At 50.7% G+C, this 22,213-nt stretch overlaps 1 protein-coding gene across 1 annotated transcript; it reads left to right on the top strand.

Annotated features, from left to right (window-relative positions):
- Positions 1 to 8,287: 8,287 nt before the first annotated feature.
- Positions 8,288 to 21,057, top strand: tnfaip6 (tumor necrosis factor, alpha-induced protein 6). The gene is made up of 6 exons (XM_028808090.2): positions 8,288 to 8,449; positions 12,895 to 13,032; positions 14,053 to 14,214; positions 18,710 to 18,938; positions 19,770 to 19,810; positions 20,655 to 21,057. The coding sequence occupies exons 1-6, from the start codon at positions 8,290 to 8,292 to the stop codon at positions 20,783 to 20,785; spliced, it is 861 nt and encodes a 286-aa protein (XP_028663923.2). The 5' UTR covers positions 8,288 to 8,289; the 3' UTR covers positions 20,786 to 21,057.
- The last annotated feature ends 1,156 nt before the right edge of the window (positions 21,058 to 22,213 follow it).

The raw sequence follows: 22,213 nt of genomic DNA, 5'->3' as shown, positions 1-22,213 counted from the left end.
TAACCGTATATTTTCACAGTAAACACTTTAATACAATAAAACGGTTAAAACAATAAATATTTTCATTGCCACCTAAGCAATGTTTTAGCTGCCTATCCAGTCATATTTTTCAATATGCAAGGCGATTTTATGAATAATTGCTGTATTGCCGTAAAGTCCCAGAATTCTAAGTTTGCATGCAGTCCGTAGATTTGCATAAGACACGCCCCCTCTGTCCCGGCTCTACTCGTTGCTCCTGCTGAGCCGCGCGCCTTCATTCTGTGGGACACCAAAGCTTTAAGACGGTAGCGGACTCGCTCGTCAAGTGACGGTCTATTGTGGTTATGGAAGCCGAGTTCGCAGAGCGGCCTGACCTTCTCCACCATGCAGACACCGTCAAGAGCTTTTGTGAGAACTGGGCACGTTTTCTCCAATGATTGAATGTTTCTATTTTTACATAAGTTGTTTGTCATAGATGATGTTACAGATTAACAATTCTCTCTCTCAAATAATTAGCATGGATTGTTTTGAACAGAAAGCGTTCAATATAAAGTAGATGACAGAAGAACTGCATTCATTTTACAGGAGCAAACCGTTCACAGGCCTTTGCTTCTGACGGGTCTTGACAGTCAGATGATTGACAGCTCGGCTGCCGGGTATTTAACCGTCCAATCACAGCCCCGTCACTTACAGTCACGTGTTCTGAAATTTGATAACGCCAGAGATCAGAGCTGATATCAGCTTTTTGAAACTTGATGTCGGGGTTTTGAATTTTGACATTTGATATCAAGCAGAGAATGTACAGTTTACATTAGCACAACAGGAAGAAATACTTTTGGGAAAGCAGAACTTATCGGCTTATTCTCTTAAATGCGGGGGCTAGAAATCCAGCGGAGAGACTTTGCGCGTTTCGCTCGATATCACACTGTTTAAAACTGATGTCAGTATTCAGAACATCGATATTAAAGTTTGAAAATGTCCTCTCCCTGCGTTTAATATCTGACACCTACTTTTTAAAGTTTGGAATCGAGTTTTTTCCGAAATATCAATTTTTAAAAAATTGTTATCAAAATTCACAGTTTGGTACCATCGTTCGGATTATCAATAATAAATGTTAAATAAGTTATATAATAACATCAACAACAATAATCATAATAATAATTATTATTATTTACATTTATATAGCACTTTTCTCACATATCACATTTTAAAACTATGATATCGATGATCTGAAAGTAGAAGAGCTTGGTATCAAATTTAACGAACTGCGCACACTCCACCCCCCCACACCCCCGCCTTTCAACAGGCACAGCAAGCCGTTTCATTGTTCATCTTTCCAAAAAATTCTTTTAAACTGCTGGTATCAATAATGTAAGTAACGAGCTCCAGTTAGTGACATGTCATATAAGATTTTAAAACGCTGTCATCAAAGTTTAAAAAGTTGATCTCCAACTGATCTCAAGACGTATCATCCGTTCTCATCGTGAGATATCAAAATGACATCTCTTAGTATCAGTTGTGTGACATCAAACTTGGCGGCCGCGTTATCAAATTTCTGAAGAGTGCGCAGATATCCACATTCACATCCGAATGTCGTGGTATCCGTGCCACCTCCTGTGCTCTGCTGTTTGTCCCCAGACTCCTCGCTTCTTTCAGTTGTCTGACACACAAATGGACGTCAACTGCGCCTTTCGTTGACGGAGTGCCGCTACTTAAACCTTTGAATCGATTGGCTGAAGTGACGCGCCGTCCTGCAAACTCCCAAAACAACTTACATACTGAGCACTAACCTGATGTCAAAGTTCAAGTACTGCCAATGTCAATACGGCCTGCCATGCACGGGCCCGGCGCAGGGGGCGCGCGTCGTCTGTTTGCGCTCCACTTTTCTTGCAGGCGGTGCGCCGAACTCTGACGTCATGGAGTGGGGCTTCCCGACCGGGGTCGGCTTGGACGCTTTTTTTGTTTTTCTTTATTTTGGCTGAATTTGGCCTCTGATTGAGTCCGTTGGGCTGTGTGACGCACACTGACTTTTGTTCACAGTGGGAGATTTTTGTTTTGATTTTTGATCCTTTAGAGGAGCTCAACTGGCACAAACTTCAAAGGGTTTGTGGCAACCAAAGGTGGGAGTGAAAAGAGCAAGTAAAGGTCAGATGGCGGTTATTTCATTCATTCTGCTTTATCGAAGTCCACACTACTAGGAGGACTTCAAATAAGAAGGGGAGTATGTAAGAGGGAAGGTTTAGTTGGCGTGTTTTCAGGAACCCGGGATTTTTTTTTGAAACGGATGAACTTTTACAGAATTCCTACCACAATACCTTGGACCTTTTGCAGTTCCTGGTACTTTTTATAGCTCCTACCCCAGGGTGGGTTCTTTTCATTCCACCAAGAACTCTTGTGGATGGGCCTTGGGCAATGTGGGCAACCAATCAGCACAATTCAAGCCCTGGCACCATCTTACAAATCTGTTATCAGAGAAGATGGAGTGGTGCTCTTCGCACCCCATCACAGTAGGTACCACACTGGAGCAATAAAGGGGGGGGGTTGATGGGTTTGGGGTGGGTCCCGTGACCTCCAGAAGGCCCCTCACTTCACACCAAATAGAAAGATAGACAGAAAGAATTTGGTATAGTAGGTAGGAATAGATAGATAGATAGATAGATAGATAGATAGATAGATAGATAGATAGATAGATAGATAGATAGATAGATAGATAGATAGATAGATAGATAGAGTAGTTGGCAGGATTAGATAGATAGATAGCGTAGTTGGCAGGATTAGATACAGTAGATAGATAGATAGATAGATAGATAGATAGATAGATAGATAGATAGATAGATAGATAGATAGATAGATAGAGTAGTTGGCAGGATTAGATAGATAGATAGCGTAGTTGGCAGGATTAGATACAGTAGATAGATAGATAGATAGATAGATAGATAGATAGATAGATAGATAGATAGATAGATAGATAGATAGATAGATAGATAGATAGATAGAACTTCATTTGGCTTTTTACTGAAGTTCTTTAAATAAATAAATCAGTTCTGTGAAAGTCGCACATCACGTCATTTTCATAAAGGTTTCAGTTCCTGCTGTGTGATCAGAACTTGGCCCGTGAAAGTGGCGCAGGGCCGACATCGAGTTCCAGTGGTGGGCAAGCACTTCAAGGTAAGAGGAGCTTGGTGGGTAGGGGAGGCAGGCAGGCAGGTAAAGGTGGCGAGGATGCCATCTCAGACTCTTCAATCAGTGAGTGAGAGTTCACCTTAGACCACCGATCTACTTTTGTCAGTTAAGACCACCTGTCTAATGTGGTCACAGTCCCCGAAGGTGTGTGCAAATGGTAACCCCAGTGTAAGGATCAGGTAACTGGTAAATGGAGTGGAGGTCTCAAGGCAGCGGCGGGCAGCAGTAACCACATGACCATAAATGGGCACCTAAACTGGCATGTAAAGGGTACCTGCTTTGGTTTATATTCCATTTATATATTGTAGCATCCCAAGGTCCACACCTGGGAGGGACACAAGGACTACTAATAGGGTGGGGGCTTCCTGAAGAAGCTGGCCATAAATATGGGGGGCACAAACTGGACACTTACAGAGTGCCTCCCCATTGGCCTGGACGTGTGACCACCGGCGAGTCTCGGGCTTGGACCCTGGCCTTGGGTTGGCTGTCAGACCTGGGAGATGACGTGACTTGTGTAACACTTGGGGACCACGTCATATCAGGTTTAGTGTGCTGCTGCACGCCGGGGTTTGCTGCAGGCGCCTGAATTGATTAACTGACCATGAGGGGCTGCTGTTCAGGGCAGGCCCTAGAAACAATGGCAGAAAAGAGGACGATGGCCATCTTGACTAGTGCTGCCCACCTCTTCCAAGGCACATTGTCTTGGAGGACCTCTAGACCACCAGAGTGTGATAGGAGGTGGCGTCCATCAGGGTCTCCTCTCTTTGTCCTCGTCTGCACCCTAAATTACAGGTCAGAAAATGGAACCACGATCCTTCATTGCTTTAATTTCCTCAATCAATCAATGACTTCATGAATTCACTGAAACTAATCAATAAAAGATCATTGACAGAGAAACAGAAATGCCAGCATTCAGTAATAAAGAACCTGCCCAAAAACAAGGCCAAGAAATACAAAATACGGAGAAGAAAGAGGAGCTTGGCTGAAGGTCACTTACAGGCTGGCACTGTCATGTTGGGGTCTGCACCCCCTTGATGTGCCACCCTGGGATGGCCAGCCCCCTTCATTTTAATTACAACACAGAAAGCCCAAATCGGCTCTGGCCACGTTTCGTTTGTGTGTCCCCATCCACTCTACTGTCCTTGACTGTCCAGCTCAGTGACGGTGGCACCAGATGAGGTACCAGGTGTCCCCAAGTCACAGAAAGGCTACATACCAGAGAGTGGTGGTCCTCTATTGACTGGTAATGTAGGAATGTTGGGTGGGTGGGCTAACTTTATGTGATGTGTTTACCTCAATGAATACTGAAACGTGTGGAAATCTACAACTCAAGCCTTTTGTTAGTACTAAAATGCATGAAATGTACAAAAAGCCCCCCGGGTAAAGCACACGGCCCCCCTTATGGCTGTGTTTCAAAAATGAGTTTAGCTGAGGCAAAGGCAGCCAATGTGGTAGCACAGAGAGCAGAGCGGCTACCGTAGTCGGTGGTCTCGGGGGCTCCATTTTCTTATTCGGTGCTTTCCTTACAGTACGAGGGTCCTAAAAATAAACCCCTGCAGCAAACTGATCCGATGCCAGGCAGGGGTGCCCAAAGGGCAGTCTGCAGACCTAAAAAGGCCCCGAGCAGCAGTAAGGCAGAGCAGATAGAGCATCAAGGAAACGCCTACAAGGCATCTGCCCGTCTGGCCGAGGTGCCAGCCACCACCACCCCTCAATGTGCCTGATGTCATGGAAACCACTGGCGTGGTTTCTAATGAGAGGCCTGATGGAATGGAAAAGGGGAAGGTGTGCCAGACGCTATAAAGAAGAAAACACAAAGCGCATCTTTGTTCAGCTGAATCAGGAAATGTTGACATTTCTCAATTAAATCGCATTCTGTGTTTTCCCTTTTCCTCCCTGAAGGAAGACAATGTCTGACACCATCCGATGTAATCTCTGGTCAGAATGACTTCCAGATGTTGGGCCACTCACACTGTCAGGAACAGACGCTGAAATCCCCGAAGTGCCGTTAGTCATACCCAAAGGAGGTGGGTGGCTGGCATTCCTCGGCTCTCCTGGGGTCTCCTGTCCCTCCCTCGTCTGTAATGGGACCCTCTTCGTGTTCCTGGCTGTTACGCAGTATGTGCGCCCCCTAGGGGTCTCCACGCACTTGCACCGTCACATAAATTAGCTCAAGGATGCTCAAGGAGTCCCGGGTTCAGGTCTGACCTGATGCCATGACTTGGCACCGCTGGCACCAAACAGGAGTGTAGGAGTGGAGCAGCATGGAGTTTGAAGGAAGTGAAGCCAAGCAGCACACAAGTGAAGCTCATGGTGGGACCTTTCTCAAGAGCGTCAAACACGAGGGAGCGGACGTACACGCAGGCCACTCCTTATTATCGAATTTCTTGTTGCTTTTGATATTTTGGTTTTTGCTCCCTCCCCCTATCGTCTATGAGGGAGGAGCCAAAGCTTTTGATTCGTCCAAAATTTTGATCTCCAGTTTTCATTGGATCTCGTTGTTTTTGGGTCCCCCGATACTAAAAACGATGTGTCTGTCTGTCTGTCTGTCTGGGCGTCACAGTTTCTTGAGCTAAAATGGCTGGACGGAAAAACACCGAACTGTTATGAGCGGACGATGTGCCAAATCGTGCGAGAGAGAGAGAGGCGCTCAAGAGGACCCCTCAAGTCCCGTAATTCTGATTAACGGTGAAAGATCAGAGCGGTAAATAACGACTGAAACGTTAGAGGAGAGTTCGGCCAACTCATTTATTAGGGGCACAGAGCCCACTGACGCTCACCGCCCGGTTTTTAAATTACTTTTATGTCATTTCTGGGATGTTGGCCTGTCATTTACTAGTTTCATTCTGCCACGCCCCTTTGTTCTGTGGGTGGCGCCCTAAGCGGTGACGTCACTAGTGCTGGCCCCGCCCTCTGGCTGAGTCAGGGACGAGGACCTCAGCGGCGGTGCATGGAGTTTGTAGTGGAGGAGATGTTAGCGAGTGCTGATTGTGGTTTGGAGTTTGTGGCTCTGTGATTATTTTTCACTCGATTTCCACGATTGGATCGTCTGTTGCTTGGGGTGGCCTTTCAGGAACGTCCTTTTTGGGCGTTCTCTGTGTGTTTAATGTGTTAGTATTATTATGAATTATTTGGGCCTGTCTGGTAGTCTGCCTTTAAATAGCACAGGCAGGCTTTTAAAACCATTAAAACAAAGTCAAAGGATTCCAAAAAGTCCAAACCTGGGAGATCACAAGCACAGGCAACCAAAGCTGAGACGGCGGGCAAAACTCGAGGTGAGAAAGTTCAGGAAACAACACAGAAACGTAAAAGCAAAACGATACGAGTTCGACGAGGGGTCGACAGGAAGATTCCCTCCAAGCTCGGCCAGCTGGTCCTCAGGTGATCCTTAATGCCATCTCCGTGCCCACTCCAATGCCATGCACACTCGCCAAAGGGTCCAGGGAAATTGCCATGGCAACAGAGGATGCTCACCCATCAAACATGGCAACGTCCATAAACGAAACTGAGTGACGTCAAAAATGACTCAAGAAATGAACAGCAGAATTGGATTCCTTGAAAGAAAGTTTTGATTTTGACCTACACATGAAAAAAAAAAAAAAATAGGAACAAATAAAGAAGATGGCAAATCATAAGAGTGGTGCAATAAAACAACAAAGCAACGACGGAAAATAACAGCAAGTCGCAGCACAAAAGTACACCAGAAACACAAAGAGGAAGACAAAAGTCACAATCACAGCCGCCCGGACTTCACTTCCCAGCCTGCCTTGGGAGTGCTGGGGGCGGGCCCATAGCAGTGATGGACAGGTGGCCCCGCCTCTTGGGGAATCACTCCATCATTCCACCTCCAGGACAGAAAGTAGCGAGTTGCCAGTCGTTTTCTGTCGGACTGGGTGGGCGCCGTGCCAGGATGTGATGCACTCGGGCAGGATGGACTCAACTTTGCACCTGGAGACGTTCAGGGGATGAGATGGAGAAATGAAATGCGAGCTGTGGATAGACATCTAAGGAAGAAGGGGTGCCCACTTGTACCCTCTTCAGCTTGGCAGAGACGGTCACTCCAAGAAACATCGAGCTGCTCACCCACCCCACCGCGTCCCCTCGGACACTGGCATCGTCACTCTGGCACACCTTCTGACTCTCGAAGCCATCAGCGCACTTAATGGTGGAGTTGTTGCTGGAGCCAGCAGGGGGCGCAAGGCAGGAACAAACCCTGGGCAGGGCGCTGGTCCATCACCAAAAGGTCTCATTTAAAATTCCAGTCAATCCGAAGAGGGCGAGTTCTTTTAAATGAAGCACAAAGGAGGGGGGCCGAGGTCCTGGCGTCCCGATGCTCTCATTCTGCTCGGATGTTTGCATCTTTCTGGTTTTACGGCCTCCGTTTTATTTAAGGACTCGCTCTTTTGATTTCATTTTTATTTCAAGATAATGTTAATGTGTGCTGGCATTTTGTTCCCATGACCCGCTGTGAAGACACGGGTGACTGTTGCTAGGCCACACCCTCTGGAAGTCCCATCATGTGACACCATGGAGGTGACGCTCTTTAACCCGGCGTCACTCCCTCCACATATGTCCTTGAAAGTCTTCCACTCACCAGCCTCGCCCCCATCCCGGCCTTTGTGCTTCCATTTGGAGAGGCCCAAACCTGTGCCCGTCCATGGCTGGGGTGACCTGCTCACTCGGCCCTGGCTGCCCCCCTGTGCTTCACTACATTATGGCACTGGCTGGACAGGACAGGCTCCGGCCCCCCAGCTACCCTCACTTAGGGTCCACAAAAAAACGATGGCACCCCAGAAATGTATGTGTGTGCCAGTATGCGTGCCCTGCGGTGAACTGGCGTCCTGTCCAGGGTCACTTCCTGCCTTGTGCCTACTGCCACTGGGACAGACAGACGAAGTGGCTTTCACTTTTATAAGTAAAGAGCGTCTTCAGCTGTTGGGAAAAAAAGAAAAAGCCGTAAGCACCCGGAAAGAAATTTTCTTAAAAAGTCCATCAAAGGCGAGGAAGTGCGGCCCCGGGAGCAAACGAGCCGGGATACCGCGAGTGGCGGCAGAGCAGACTGTGAGCAATTGTGATGACCTCACGGGGCTTAGTGACGCAGCGCGGGTATAAAAGCCTGCCAGCCAGATGTTCCTCCAGCACAGCGAGCTCGGCAGCCAGACAGTGAGAGAGAGGCGGACAGCGGTCATGGCGGGCGTCACCGTACTCTCTGTCATCGCTCTTCTACTCGCCGAGACCCACGCCTGGGGATTTAAGGGCGGCATACTGCACAACTCCATCTGGCTCGGTAAGTCTGACGATGACAAAGTGTCGAGTCACACAGCTGGGTTTGACCAACTGGTGCATAGGCACTGCCAGCCTGTCCAGGGTTGGTACCTGCCTTGCTCAGGCCCCTTCAGGTCAGTCCTGTGTCTGTGTGGAGTCTGCATGTTCTCTGCATGTCCGTGTGTGCTTTTGAATGTCCACTGTGGTGACTGGGCTAAGGAATCAGAATATACTGTACACCAGGGTGGCACAATGATTGGCACTTCTCCCACACTAATCCAACATGTCAGGTTCAAATCCCTGGCTGTGTACTACTTGCATGTTCTCTGCGTGGGCGTGTGGGGATTTTGAACCTTCATTCTGTCCCACCAAGTTGTACAGACTAGGCTAATGAATTGGCATATGATATATGCCAGGGTGGCAGAGTGGCACAGCAGTTCATACTTCTGCCTGACTACTTCAGTGCCCCGGGTTTAAATCCCTGCCTGTGTGGAGTCTGCGTGTTCCCTGCATGTCAGTGTGGGTTGTTCTGGACAACTGAGTCACGCTAAGCTGTAATAAAAGTGCTAAGGAATCACTTTGTGTCATATGGCAGGGCAGCACGCTGGCACAGCGATTAGCGCTTCGGCCTTACTAATCCAGCATCCAAATCCTTTCCATTATGGAGTCGTTCTTCATGCGGGCTTTCTCTGTGTGCTCCATGGTTTTCCTCACGTCCTGCAGACACATGTGTCAGGTTTAGTGGAGGTTATAAACTGGTGTGACTGGGTGGCTAACACTTCATTGGCATCCTTTCAAGGGCTGCTGCCTACCTTTTGCCAGCCTTGCCTCATGTGACACTGACCTGGATGAAGTGGCTCTGAATATGTTATTTTTATTTCCTATCAAGCCATAACCTCATTTTATATTGTACCTTTGCCATGTCTCTTCCTTGCCCATTTGTATCCAGTCCAGTTCAGGGTGCTGGGGCCAGAGGCAGTCCTGGCATTACTAGGAGCCCATCCAGTATGAAGAACTAGTCCCTTACTGGGAACACAGGCATTCACTCACACCAGGCCAGTTTAGAGTCACCAGTCAGTCTAACGTGCCCATCTTGGAGGTGTGCCAGTGTCTCAGCCGAGGGGTTTCCTCAGGGCGATGCCAGACCCTCATGTCCTCCCTGAGATGGGGCAGTGAGACTCAGACTCGGAGCCTTCAGATCACAGAGCCAGTAGAGCAGCTGGAGAGCTCCTTGGGCAGAGAGTTGTGCCCAGTAATCCCAAGGACGAGGGTTCAAGTGCTGAGACAGCGGACAAGGGGACAACACGGCAGAGTGACAGCGTAGTTAGTTTTGAACCCTTTGCCTCTGCATCTGCTCGCCCAGTCAGCGCCATGTTTGTGAGCTGTGACTCCGCCGAGTGGAAATGCGAGAGGCCTGCGGATGACGTCAGCACATCTGGAGTCCATGAAGCCACACGTGCGTCTCGTAGCCGGCCGAGGGCCTCCCGCAGTTAGCTTTTCAACTCCAATCTGGCAAAGTCTACGCTAAACGTCCAGACGGGCACTCGGGTGTCGCTGTGCCATTCTGGGACCTCACGCTGTCCACGGAGGATAATGTCTGCTCTGTGGTTACTCCGTGCCCTTCTTTGTGATGCCCATTCACCCAGTCCTGTCTGACTGGCGCCCACTGCACTCGTAACAATAGGCTGGCATTTAATAGGACCCACCATAAGAAGTAGGCCACGTAGGCTTAAGGAACTCAAGTTCATCTGTGCAGCAAAATGTAAATGTTAAGCATGAAAAGGCGCTATATAAAAAAGCTGTTATTAAGGATAATTAGGAGACAGGTGCTCACTGTGGATTTTGATCCTTCGCCCAGTAAGGGTGCTACAATGGCGCTGCAAAAGTTCACCAGCAATGCTAGACAAATGGTGGCACCTCTCTAAAAGGGTGTCATGGCGGCACAGTGTTTAGTGCAGCACCCTTACGGTGGTCCTGTCATGGTCACTGCCTGTGTTGGTGCAGAGCGGCTCAAATTCAGACATCACGGTGCCAAAGACTTGCGTGGGCAGTGCCACCCAAGTGAAGGGAACCTGATAACACTGGCGGAGGTCGGGTCACCTCTGCTGTCATGCTAGGAGAAGTCCACTGTGGTGACCGTTCCAAAACGATGACGTTTCTAAGAATGTAATTTTTTTCTGTTTTTGGTCCTTCTGGTAAGTAGACGGCAACACACCAACTCACTGTGTCAAGAACCCTGGGTGTTTGGACCTGAATGGGACAGGGGGTGGAAATACCTGGAGAAGGCAGCTTTAAAATAACAGCAGCGGAGGGGGCACAGATGCAGGCCTTTGATCATCTCTCCAGAGTGCTAAAGCCCACCAGCCTTGGATGAGGACCCTGCCTGGCCTTGGAGCATACGGGGGGCCTCTGACCCGAATGAGCACAGTGAGGTGGAGCCGGGCAGCACGCATGAGCAGGCAATGTTATTAACTGGAGAGTCATAAAAATACTGAGAAAGTCCAGTAGAGGGGGAAATCCTGCTAAACCCCACCTGTCTAGTTACACAGAGGGCCCATCGGAATGGTTTGTTTTAATAAAAAGCTCATTCGCAATGAACCACAAGGGACTGTGGGTTTTCCACAGCGGCGATGAACAGGTGGCTCCACCCTTTGAGGACCACCCACACCACACAAGGAACACAGCAGAATGCACCGTGACACATGGAGACTAAATAATCCACACCGGTAACATAAAATATGAACAAAATAGACAAAAATGAGACATTTGAACCCTGGCTACCATATGAGGTGCACGGATGGCCAAAGGACAGCAGGCCAATGGGGCCCAAGTGGCCGCTGATGATGCCAATGTGCCCTTTTAGGGCCACTCACCAGCACTGCACCCCCAGGACCTCACACTGGTGGCAGAAGTGGGATCCTGGGGTATTTTTTATATCCATCAGTTCCTGTACAAAAAGTAAGAGTGGGATTTTCAAATATTGTGTTCAAATATTGAATGCTTTGTTCACGGAGCAGGGCCGGGTGTTCTTTTGGTGTAATTCGGCTGCTTAATCGTTTTTTTAGTCGTTTCTGTCCTTCAGTGCCTTTAGTGTCATTTGATGGCCTTGTCCCCTTCACTGCCACTCCTTCTGCGTCACTTATTAATTGTGGGCACAGATTGCTGACTTGCCAGTCCTGAGCCGTGTGTCTGATTGTATTACTTGAAGTGAAACTCCTCGTTCGGCACCACAATCCTACGCTTGTATCTGCTCAGCTAAGGAGACCCGCGTCATCGCTGCGCAGAATCCGAGGCTGGGGGGCTTCAAGCTCAAGAAGCCCCTGTCACATGTATAGACACCTGGGCATCCAAAGTAAGTGCCCAAAAACTGAAGACAAATGACAAAGGGGGCGCTCTAGCCTGGATAACTAGACACTTGTTAGTGTAAAGGGACCCCCATTGTGGGGGTCTCTGCTAACAAGTCAGATTTAACATCTCGGGCTGCACTTCTGTGCTTTTCCTCCAGGGGTCACTGTACTCGCCTCAAAGGCAGCTGAGCATGCTCCTGGGCCCAGGTGGGGGGGTTGGGGGGGGGGGCAGAGCGCACAGTGGGGTCGTCTGAAATGCACCCTCAGGTTGATTGGCACAACAGATTAAATAGGAGAGATTAGATCGGGAAATAAATACAAAACACCAATCCACCTTCCTGAGCCGCTCATCGAGAGCAGGGGCACAGGGCAGCTGGAGCCCACCCCAACAATCACAGGGCGCAAGGCAGGAGGAGCACCTGGAAACCGTGGAAATCACATCGGGAAAAAGTCCCCAAGCCCACCACCCCAAGACCTGTCTGCATTGTCCGATGGCCCTCCACTCCCCCAGGCTGGGACACAAGATCCCGTTTCCCCGAGCTGTGAGATTGGCGCCTGCGCAGGCATCTTGAAAGGTTTCCAGACAAAAATGCCAAGGAGAGCGTCTGAAATGCAGATGGGGGGGAGCATGGAGTGATAAGTCACAGCTAAATGACCCCCGGAGCTGAGCCTGCTCCTAAACATTTCAGATATGGACTAACAGCTGTCATCATTTGCCAATGACATGCCATCTCTTGACTTGGCAAAGTCAAAGTGACCCAGTGGGAGTTGCACCCGAGTGTGTCCTTCAGCAGACTGATGCCCCCTACAGGCCGCACTCCAAAGCATGCAGGATTTCACGGGGACTCTGACTGCCACTGAGCCCGATGCCAAGACCCCGAAGAGCACTCGCCATCATGGAGCTTACACAACTGGCCCCCTGTCATTGCCACTTCCCACCATTCATGCCTGCTGGAATCGATTTGGCCAGCTGACGTTCTTTTCAGTAAGTGGCCTCTGCTCATTTACATTTTGGCAAGACACCCCCGGGACGGGTAATGAGAGGAATGAGCGCCCGCGGGACCCACCATCAAGTCAGTGCCAGTAAACAGGTGCTTCTTGTTGTTTTCTTCTTTCCCAGAGCAGGCAGCTGGAGTTTATCACCGGGAGTCACGCAAGGGGAAGTACCAGCTGACGTACAAGGAGGCCAAGGCCGTGTGCAAGTACGAGGGTGGCAAGCTGGCCACCTATGAGCAGCTGGAGGTGGCCCGCAGCATAGGTGAGTGGCATATATAGCGCCTTTCAGAGGCGAGCCCGGTCTCTGTGTCCGTGCAGCTTTACCTGTGGCAGCTCACAGGAAGGCAGGGGTCAGGTGGGTCAGTTATTTTTACGTATATAGCGCCTTTCACAGCCCAGCCCTGCCCCACTTGTGTCTTTGTAGTCAGGATTAGACACACTGTCTGATTTCCTATAGCGCCTTTCATGGTGACCCCAGCACACTACAGTAGAACCCCACTAGAATTAAGAGCCAGGGCATTGATTGAACTGCCCGCTCCATATCCAGTACTATATAGCGCCTGTCATTGCTAAGGCCGTTCCAAACTCTACAGTCTCAGCAGCACCACGAAATGATAAAGAAGACGAGGGGCAAACTCAGAGAAGATCCAAGAACATCCAGAAGCCAAAGAGGCGTAACACAAAGCGGATACACATTCATGGCGTCACCAGGGAGAAAATGGCATGGCCTGTATTTATATAGCGCCTTTCTGCAGTAACAGTCACTGCCCTCTGCCCACGTGACACTAAAGAGCCTTTGAATGGCCATCACATGTGGTCACATGGAGGGGGGACTTGAACTGGTGCCACTGAGCTGTGCAGTCCAATGCCTCACAAGGGTTTGAACCCTGGCACAAGGTGCCCACCGACACTGCATAGTCACTAAGGGGTGGACCAGCACATGGCAGCAGTGTGGCCAGTCCAGCCAAAATGAGCTGACGATGGCAGTGCCCCACGATGAAGGATGGGCTTAGAGAAGCAGACGAGCGCCATCTTGATGTTTCTGTGGGCACAGCAGCCCCTCACCCATCTGAGCTGATGGTGGGACATCTAAAGGAAGAATGCATGGCAGGTAAGGGGTGAGCAAAGAGAGACGGGTGGGCAGTGCCAGGGCGTGTGGAGACCAGGGCTGTGTGGTGCTATATAAGAGGCACTATACAAGATGGAGGCTGACGGCTGCCTGGCTGCGGCGTGGAGTTTCCTCTCGTGTTCCCCTCACTGACTCGTCCTCCTCTGCTCTCAGGTTTCCACGTGTGTGCGGCCGGGTGGTTCGACAACGGCCGGGTGGGATACCCAATCGTGAAGCCGAGCCCAAACTGCGGATTCGGGAAAGTTGGCCTCATCGACTACGGCTACCGGCTCAACAAAAGCGAGAAGTGGGACGTCTACTGCTACAACCCCAACGGTGAGTGGCTGCGATTCGGGGCTCTTGCGCGGCGCTCATTCCCATTTTGTTTCGTTTCGGGGGGGGGGGGGGGCGCTCTTTAAATTCCAACAATGCATTAAATAAACAAAGAAGGACAAAAAAGGACAAGACGTTAAGGCAGAAGACTCAAACTCATGAGACAAAGATGGGGGGCTAGGGGCGGGGCTTCAGCTAAGCTGTGGGGGTGGCCTCACCTCTAGGGGGCTCCACCCACAGAAGACGAGAGAAATAATAAACAAAAAAAAAAGACACATCGATGAGAATCATTCAGAAATAACAATTAAATAAACGAGGGAACAAACCTCACAGCGGTGTGTGACGCCCACAAAGAAACTGGCAATGCCAACCCCCTGCCTGGAACAAATAGGGAGTGGGCGACCCCGCCCCTGAACCGCCATATAAAGGAGACAGGACCCAAGTAAAGTTACTTTTATCCAAAGCAACTTACAAAGGAGACCTGCATAATCAAGTAAACATGACTTTGGGGTCCTGACTGGGGGTACGGGTGACAGGACAAGGGGACAAAACTGATCAGGAGCTCAGAACAAAATACAAGCCAGTTAGAGTTCCTGGGTTACAAGGGCCAGTTAGTGACATGTGGCCACCCGCCTCATGTGTCACTGCATTTTGAGTCATCGGCTTGGTGACACGTGCCAGTGGAGGGCTGCTGTCACCTCTCAGGTTGGGCTCCTCCCTCGGCTGAAGTTCACCTTCATGTCTTCTGTCTCTTTTGTCCATTTTGGATTCTTTATGTTGATTCTGGGCATCACACGGTGTAGAAGCTGCCTATGGGTGGTCCCTCAAAAGGCGGGGCTACCTGCCAATCACCACCAGGATCTGTCCTCTGACCTCTACATCCAGAGGGTCCCCCACAGTTCCTGTGGATCACTCTGAATGCCCCCTGGAGTTTGTGTTTCTTGTGATTTTGTGCTGAATTACTGGATTTGTTGGCTCTCTGCTTCATTCTTTTGGCTTTTTTGACCTTTAGGGTCTGTGGGGGTCTCGCTTGGTTTGTCTTTGTGCTCCATGGAGCTTCATTCTCCATTGTAATACTTTTTGTGACGAGTAAATCTTTCATATTATAAAAATTCAGTGCTAGCCAGGGTTTGATGGTGATATCCCCCTCTAGTGGCCATCACTGGAAGTGCTGGAGACCCCCAGTCCACTAATGTTGCGGTAGCCCAGACCAGGAGTTGTGCTGCACATTCCATCAGATGCGGTTGCGTATTTTGTAGGCTGAGAGACCCCAGCAACATGGTCAGTGCAGGACAGGTGGTCATCGATGACCACCCCAAGGCTACATGGTGGGTGGCAGTGATGAAGAGTCAGCCTGGACAGAGACGGTGAGCTCAGCTGACGAATGAGCCACCATAACAATGAGGTCCATCTCTGCCAGCTTGAGCTGAGATGGCTGCAATACCAGTGGGACGTGTAGAGATTCTGGCCGATAGCGGGTGGTCCTCTAGAGAAGACGACAGGTGCGGCATGGCACTGAGATGAGGGGCCTAGTGAGGCGGTGTACAGGGGGAAAGTGCACCCTGACAGACAGACAGGCACTTGGGTGGGACTCAAACCACCGGAGGGCAGTGCCAATGATGCCAGGGCTAGACAGGCTGGCAAGGAAGATTGGGGGGGTTTGAAAGCAGAGAATGAGGACAGAGGACACTTAGCCAGGGAGCTCTAGCCAGCCGTAAGCAGCCGGGACGTCTCGATGGAAAGACCCCTCTTGAAGCCTGACTGGTTAGGATGAAGCGGTGGTCTCCTCTTAGCGTTGGCAGTTGGTCATCTCGTACAGAAATAATAAATAATTGATAATCCCACCCGTACTCAAAAAAGGACACAAAACAGAGTAGTCACAGATAACACAAAATACATGGCACTGCGCTGAAGCCCCGCTGGAGACCCCCAGCAAAACGTGACAGCGTGAGGCCTTTGAGCGCTCACTGGATCACAGCGGGTCAACGGCTTTCACAGGCAGGACACGTCCAGCGAGTCACGCAGACCAAAGATGAGCGGCAGACACCTAGACCACCGGGTGCTCCCTCTGTCCAGAATGAGGACAGTGAAAGACTTGAAACAGCCCACTAGGGGGCACAAGTCCACCGCGGGCAAGCAGAGTCTCTCCCGTCATCATCCTGTACACGGTAGGGAGCAGCCCTGCAGGGGGCGCCAGAGGGGGCAAACACCACTTTGGGACCACATGCGAGCGAGCGGGTGGGTGGGATGCACGCCATCTTAACCTTAAAGTCAAACATCTGCCCCTCTGTGTTTGTCGTAAACCACTGACGCCAAGCCAAAGGGCAGGCCGCGCCAGCCTTAGCTGGGGTTCATTTGTGTGACACTACGTCCTGAATGAGGGGGGGTTCGTTGAAACCACATCTGCTTTGATACCCCCGAGCTGTGACAGCACTGAAATGGCGTGACACTCTCAGTACATCAGTGGGTGGCTTGTGGCCCACTGGAACCTTGAACTGGATTGAGTGGGTTTAAGAATTTAACGTTATCCACAACTGATGGGCACACAGCAGCCCCCATGAGTCTTAGCCCAGGACTTGCCAGCAGGGTGTCATGATCATCTGTGCTGGACTGGCTCCCCCTACGGGTTGGCATCTTTCTTTGCAGCCACTGCTGTTGGCATCGATTCTTATATAGCGCCCTTTTCACCGAGGACAGGGTCTCTGATTCCGATGGTGCCCCCTGCTGTCAGGATTCCCTCTATGTGTGTACAGGCACGAGTGCCCTGATGGACTGGTCAGAATGCCACCTTGATCCTTTCTGTTGGGACACGCTCTGATTCTGATGAAGTGGCGCCCCCTACTGGTCCTTATTCTCCCGTGGGGTTCCGACTGTGTGGCCCCTTCAGGATGGCAGCTGCGCTCCCAACTTCCTCTCCAGCCTGGATTTTGGGGAAGGAAAGCGGACTGGCAGGTGAGATTCGGCCTGAATGGAGATGTTTAATGGCAGTGCCCAGGCGAGCTGCCAGTTCCTGTCGGGGGGGCCTCACTGTCGTGCAACGCTGCATTCTGTTAGATGCCCCCACAGTTCAAAGGCCGGAGAAATCCAAAGCATGTGTGAGCCGAGGACGCCTACCCCGGGCGGGATGAGCCTGGCGATGTTTTCAATTATCTTCCACGTTGTAATTGGCACATTTGCTGCAGGAAACGTGTGGATGGTAGACAGTCGAGAAAAGAGCCGGTGTCCCCCCGCTGTGTGATTAGCCCCTCCGTGGTGGTGGTGGGGGGGACGGGGGTTAGTAGGGGAGGACTGCGCTTTCTTCCCAATGCGGAATGCTGACAGGCGGGTTGAGTGTCACCATCTCACTGCAGGCGCTCGTCTGCCTCCATTGATCCTGGGATGGTGCCACTCATCAGCTGTGCCCCCTAGTGGTGGGGGGCTTGTCATAAGGAAGTAACTGACCCTGCATGGGGCAGCAGGACACAACCCAGCATCTCAGAATGTACATCTTGGGAATGATAGACTCCAAGTCTACCCCAAGTCTCTGGAGCCACCATGCCACCCTCACCACAACCTCATCATCATCATCATCTTCATCATCATTCTTTACACTGATATAGTGCTTTTCTCATTACTCAAAGATGACTTCCTTAAAGCCCTGAGGTTGCCATCTCCAGTCCGGCCTTCAAGTCAATTTTGGGTGCTAATCCTTTAGAAATGTACTTTCACTTGGCACTTTGGTTGGCATGAATGCTCTTGGTTGGCTCCTGGAGCCCACCCCTAACGTCCTACTGATTTGTAATTTGCTTTGGATGCCATAAGTGTAAGGGAGCTTTTTCACAGCCCTAATGATTTGGGGGCTTGACCTGTAGATGGCAGGAAAGACGGGCACGAGTAGAAGAAACAAAGGGCTGCCAGAGATGGTTCATTGGCAGCATCAGCAGATCTGGTGCCAGTCCTGAGCTGCTAGTTTGGCCAAATAAAATTTAAACTTTTAGGGCAGCAGACCACCCAGAAAACCAGAGAAAGATTCATCCTGAAGGGGGCGCCGGTCCACACAAGTTATGAAATGCTGGTCAGCCTGGAGTCTCTGGAGGTGGCCCACCAGTGAGAGCGCCAGACCCTAAGCCGCAGGGATCCTGGTTCAGTGCCCACCTCTGCATTGACGCCATATTTTTATAATTGCCAAGCGCCCTGGGGTGGCGAAAGGCGCTATATAACACTGTGATGCTTGTGAGATTTTACAGAAGAGCACAACCGTCTCCACTTTTCTATAACTTAAGTGGCCCACAGACAGTCGAAGGGGACACCTGAGCCAGTGACTGTGTGACTTGACATGGCGGACGTCACAACAAGGCACTTTCAAATTGTTTGCTTATTTGATACATGTGGTGGGCATTGAAGCTGCGCCCTTTGGGTTTCCAGCCTGCTACCTTACCCACAAGGTGCAGGATTTACTAAGCATGCAAGGTGCCATATTAAAGCTGACCAATGTAACCCTTTGGCATTTCTTTACCAGGCAAGCAGTGCGGAGGGGTGCTGACTGACCCCAGTCGGGTCATAAAATCTCCGGGGTACCCGGATGAGTACGAGGACGAGCAGATCTGCTACTGGCACATCCGGGTGCGCTACGGGCAGCGAGTCCACCTCAGGTTCTTAGACTTCGACGTGGAGGATGACATGGCCTGCCTGGCGGACTACCTGGAGGTGTTTGACAGCTACGATGACATCAATGGCTTTGTGGGCAGGTGGGTCTCAGCTGTGCCGTCATTCTCATTCTGTATGTGAAGAGTTCGGTGTCATCTTCCTCCTCCTCTTTCAGACTTCATTTTGAGCAGCTGTGTTCATAGCAGTTGGGCAGGGGCTGGCAGCACAGCACCCAGCTGGTGATGACAGTCAAAACAGGTTGGGCACTTCAGCCTGGTCACATGCCACCAAGCCGAGATGGCACAATCCATGCACCAGACACATGCCAGCCACACAGCCCAAAGACTCGGGGTCCTGATCTTGAGTGGCATCTGTGGGAGAACAGACTTAACACAAAAGAGGCCGCGTTCAGTTTATGGTGCCCCTCATGACCATGACTGAGGTGTTTGTGTGCGAGGGATGCCCTCTAGAGGTGGGAGACCCCCGCACCCTGCCACACCCTATTCATTGATTGACCTTTGTGTTATTCTGCCAGACGCTTTGCCAAGGTGCCCGTATTGAATGAGCGCCCCCATTCCCCGTGGACCCTGTAGGCACACAGAGGCTGCTGCCCACTTTGTCAAGGCTTTAACTTTCATATCAAACTTCAGCCACACATAAGGAAATGGAAGTGCGCCCCCTTGTGGTAATGCCATATAACTGCAGCTGTCCTCCTTCATGTACTCCCATTTCAATGGATCCCCTACCCCCCCCCAAGTGGGCTCGAGTGCCAGCACGATCCTGGGAATGCCACCTCGTTGAGCTGATGGGGGTGTCAGGAGACTGGGGTGTCGTTTAAAGTCCTCACTAAAATCTGGGAAAGCTGCACTTGCAGAATTTTGGGCGTCTAGCGAGCAGATCCTAAACCCGGAGGTCCTTCTTTATCTTTTCAGATTCTGTGGTGATGAGCTGCCTGAAGACATCTTGAGTACAGGTAAGCGTTTGTGTGGCGAGCGTCACCGGGATTAAAAGGCCTCGCTCCTCCCCGCATGGCTGTCCTTCTGATGGGTGACCATGAGTGCGTGTGGACCCTCTGGCGATGCCAGGCCCAGGGTGGGGTCCTGCTATGTACCCAGTGCTGCCAGGATAGACCCTGACCAAAACAATACAAATGCACCAAATAAACAGCTCATTTATTATCTGGGACCAGGCAGCCTAGGGTGGCACAGTGGGTCATGCTGGTGCCCCCTTGGCTTAGGGGGCTTGGGTTCAATTCCAGTCAGTGTCTCAATAACCAAACACAAGGTAGGAAGTCAGTGCCACGGTTAGTCCAGCTGTGTCCCTCAGTGCCAGGGACTTGGGGTCAACTCCATGCAGGGTCCCTATAAACTGACAGCGAGTCACAGAGTGGCACAGTGGTTAGGTGCTGGTGCCCACTTTAGCTCAGGGGGCCTGGAGCCTGTGGTCCCTTTACAGGCCGTGTTGGTGGGATCCTCGGGAGTCTCCTTCTCCTCAGTTAGGAATTCCTCCCATTGGAGATGTGTCCATGTTGGATGAGGGTCCACAAGTGACCATCAACTCCTGGTGTCTCCCCTCTTCCAATACTGTAGGCCCCCTGGGGGTCACAGGTCATCTCGGGACGCCTCCTCCGATCTGTGGATGGACGGAGGTGTCCCCTCCCCTGATCCTTGTAGATGCCCCTGAAGTGACACAAATCTTTGACAATGATGACTTTTGCCTTATGTGACGCCACACTGTCTGCTAGTCTCAGCTTTTCGGGGGGCCATTCCTGCCGACATCACTTCCCATTTCTTCCTTCTCTCTCTTCATTTCTACAGGCAACGTGATGACACTGAAGTTCCTGTCGGACTCTTCGGTGACCGCCGGTGGCTTTCAGCTGGAGTACACGGCCGTGGATGTCTCACCGCTGGCAAATCACACTGACACATCGACCCCAGGGGGCTTGTAACAGGGCACTCGGTGACATCAGAGCCCGACGTCACGGCCGGACCTCCGTAGTTAGGACATCGCCTGCCATCTCCCACCTCAGTGTCTGTGGATGTTAACCCTACGTGTGCCAATGCCTTACATCAGAATCGGTGGGCCTGACAGATGAGGTAACAGCAGACACGAAAGGCACTATATAAAGACTTTGATGACCCGCCGTCTACGTCACCCAATGGATCGACCAGCTCTGGGGTTGCGCCATGTTGTAAGGTCACAGTTAAAAATTTGAATGTTTGCTTGTTTATTTGATACCATTTTGTTAAAAGTGTTAAAAGAATGTGTTGATGGCTTTTGGGTTCACCCTGGTGGCTCTGGTGACACGGAGCAGGACAGCAGTCGGCCACCCGACACGTGCCCATCCTCACACACCCCGATACGACACGCGCCTGACGTCTTGTTTGTGATCTCTGGAAGTCTGGGATGCCGAGAGCAGGAGCCTCTCCCAGCATGCAATGCAGTAAAATAGGGCGAGGCGCTATATACAAATCAGAGGAAGAGCAGGGGGCTGGGGGGTGGCATAGCAAATATGGAGTGAAAATTCACAGATTTAAAAGGGGCAACATTACAGAGACAGATAATAGGAAAGGCGCCATATAACGGATATGAAATCCTAAGGGAGATCCTGGACACGTACAGTAAGAAACATGAAAGGCGCTATATTACAGCTAGAGAGATATGAAAGGCACTGTATGATGGTAGATATAAAAGACCCCCAAATGAAAGGCGCCATACAGCCTGAAATACACGTAGCACAAGACCACCACTCCAGGGCCAGGACAAGTGAGGTGGCATTGGAGCGCAGAACTTCAAGCTGATTCACGGACCAGTCCAGCCGGCCTGCCTGAGCTCCTCCTCCCTCTGTGTGGCACTTGATGCCCCTGGCCCATCACAGCACGGCTGCTTGCCCCTTGCCCTGCTTTCCAAATTGTCAGGAGTTCCATTAATGGCTCCCTGGATCCACTGAGCAGGGTGACTTTGGACACTGCGGCTCATATGAAAGGCGCTATATTGTAGGTAGATGTTGGAAAGCTCACATGGTGACCTGTTCATGTAACATGCAATGGCCTCATTCACGTGTGCCGGTGGGTCTTTATACATGGTGCTGCCAGGAAAGACCCCCAACCTATGAGACCCCAAACTGGAATAAGTGGGTGTTACAAAGTTATACAGAATAAAGCCATGAGACCCATAACTGGTGACGCTAGTGGCACATAAGTCACATGCCAAAGGTCATATTTATGAGATTTTTAATAAGGCATAAGAGGGGCAACGCAACACAAAACAGTCCAACGCAGCTGGCAAGTCCGAAGTTCACCAGATCCTGTAACGCCCGGGGGAGAATTCCTAGGGGACATCAGGGGGTCTTTGTGTAGTCAACATGCGAGCTGAC

This window comes from Erpetoichthys calabaricus, chromosome 8, assembly GCF_900747795.2.
Source record: "Erpetoichthys calabaricus chromosome 8, fErpCal1.3, whole genome shotgun sequence".
NCBI lineage: Eukaryota > Metazoa > Chordata > Cladistia > Polypteriformes > Polypteridae > Erpetoichthys > Erpetoichthys calabaricus.
Note: the sequence above shows the minus strand (reverse complement) of the source record. Positions and strands in the feature narration are given on the sequence as shown.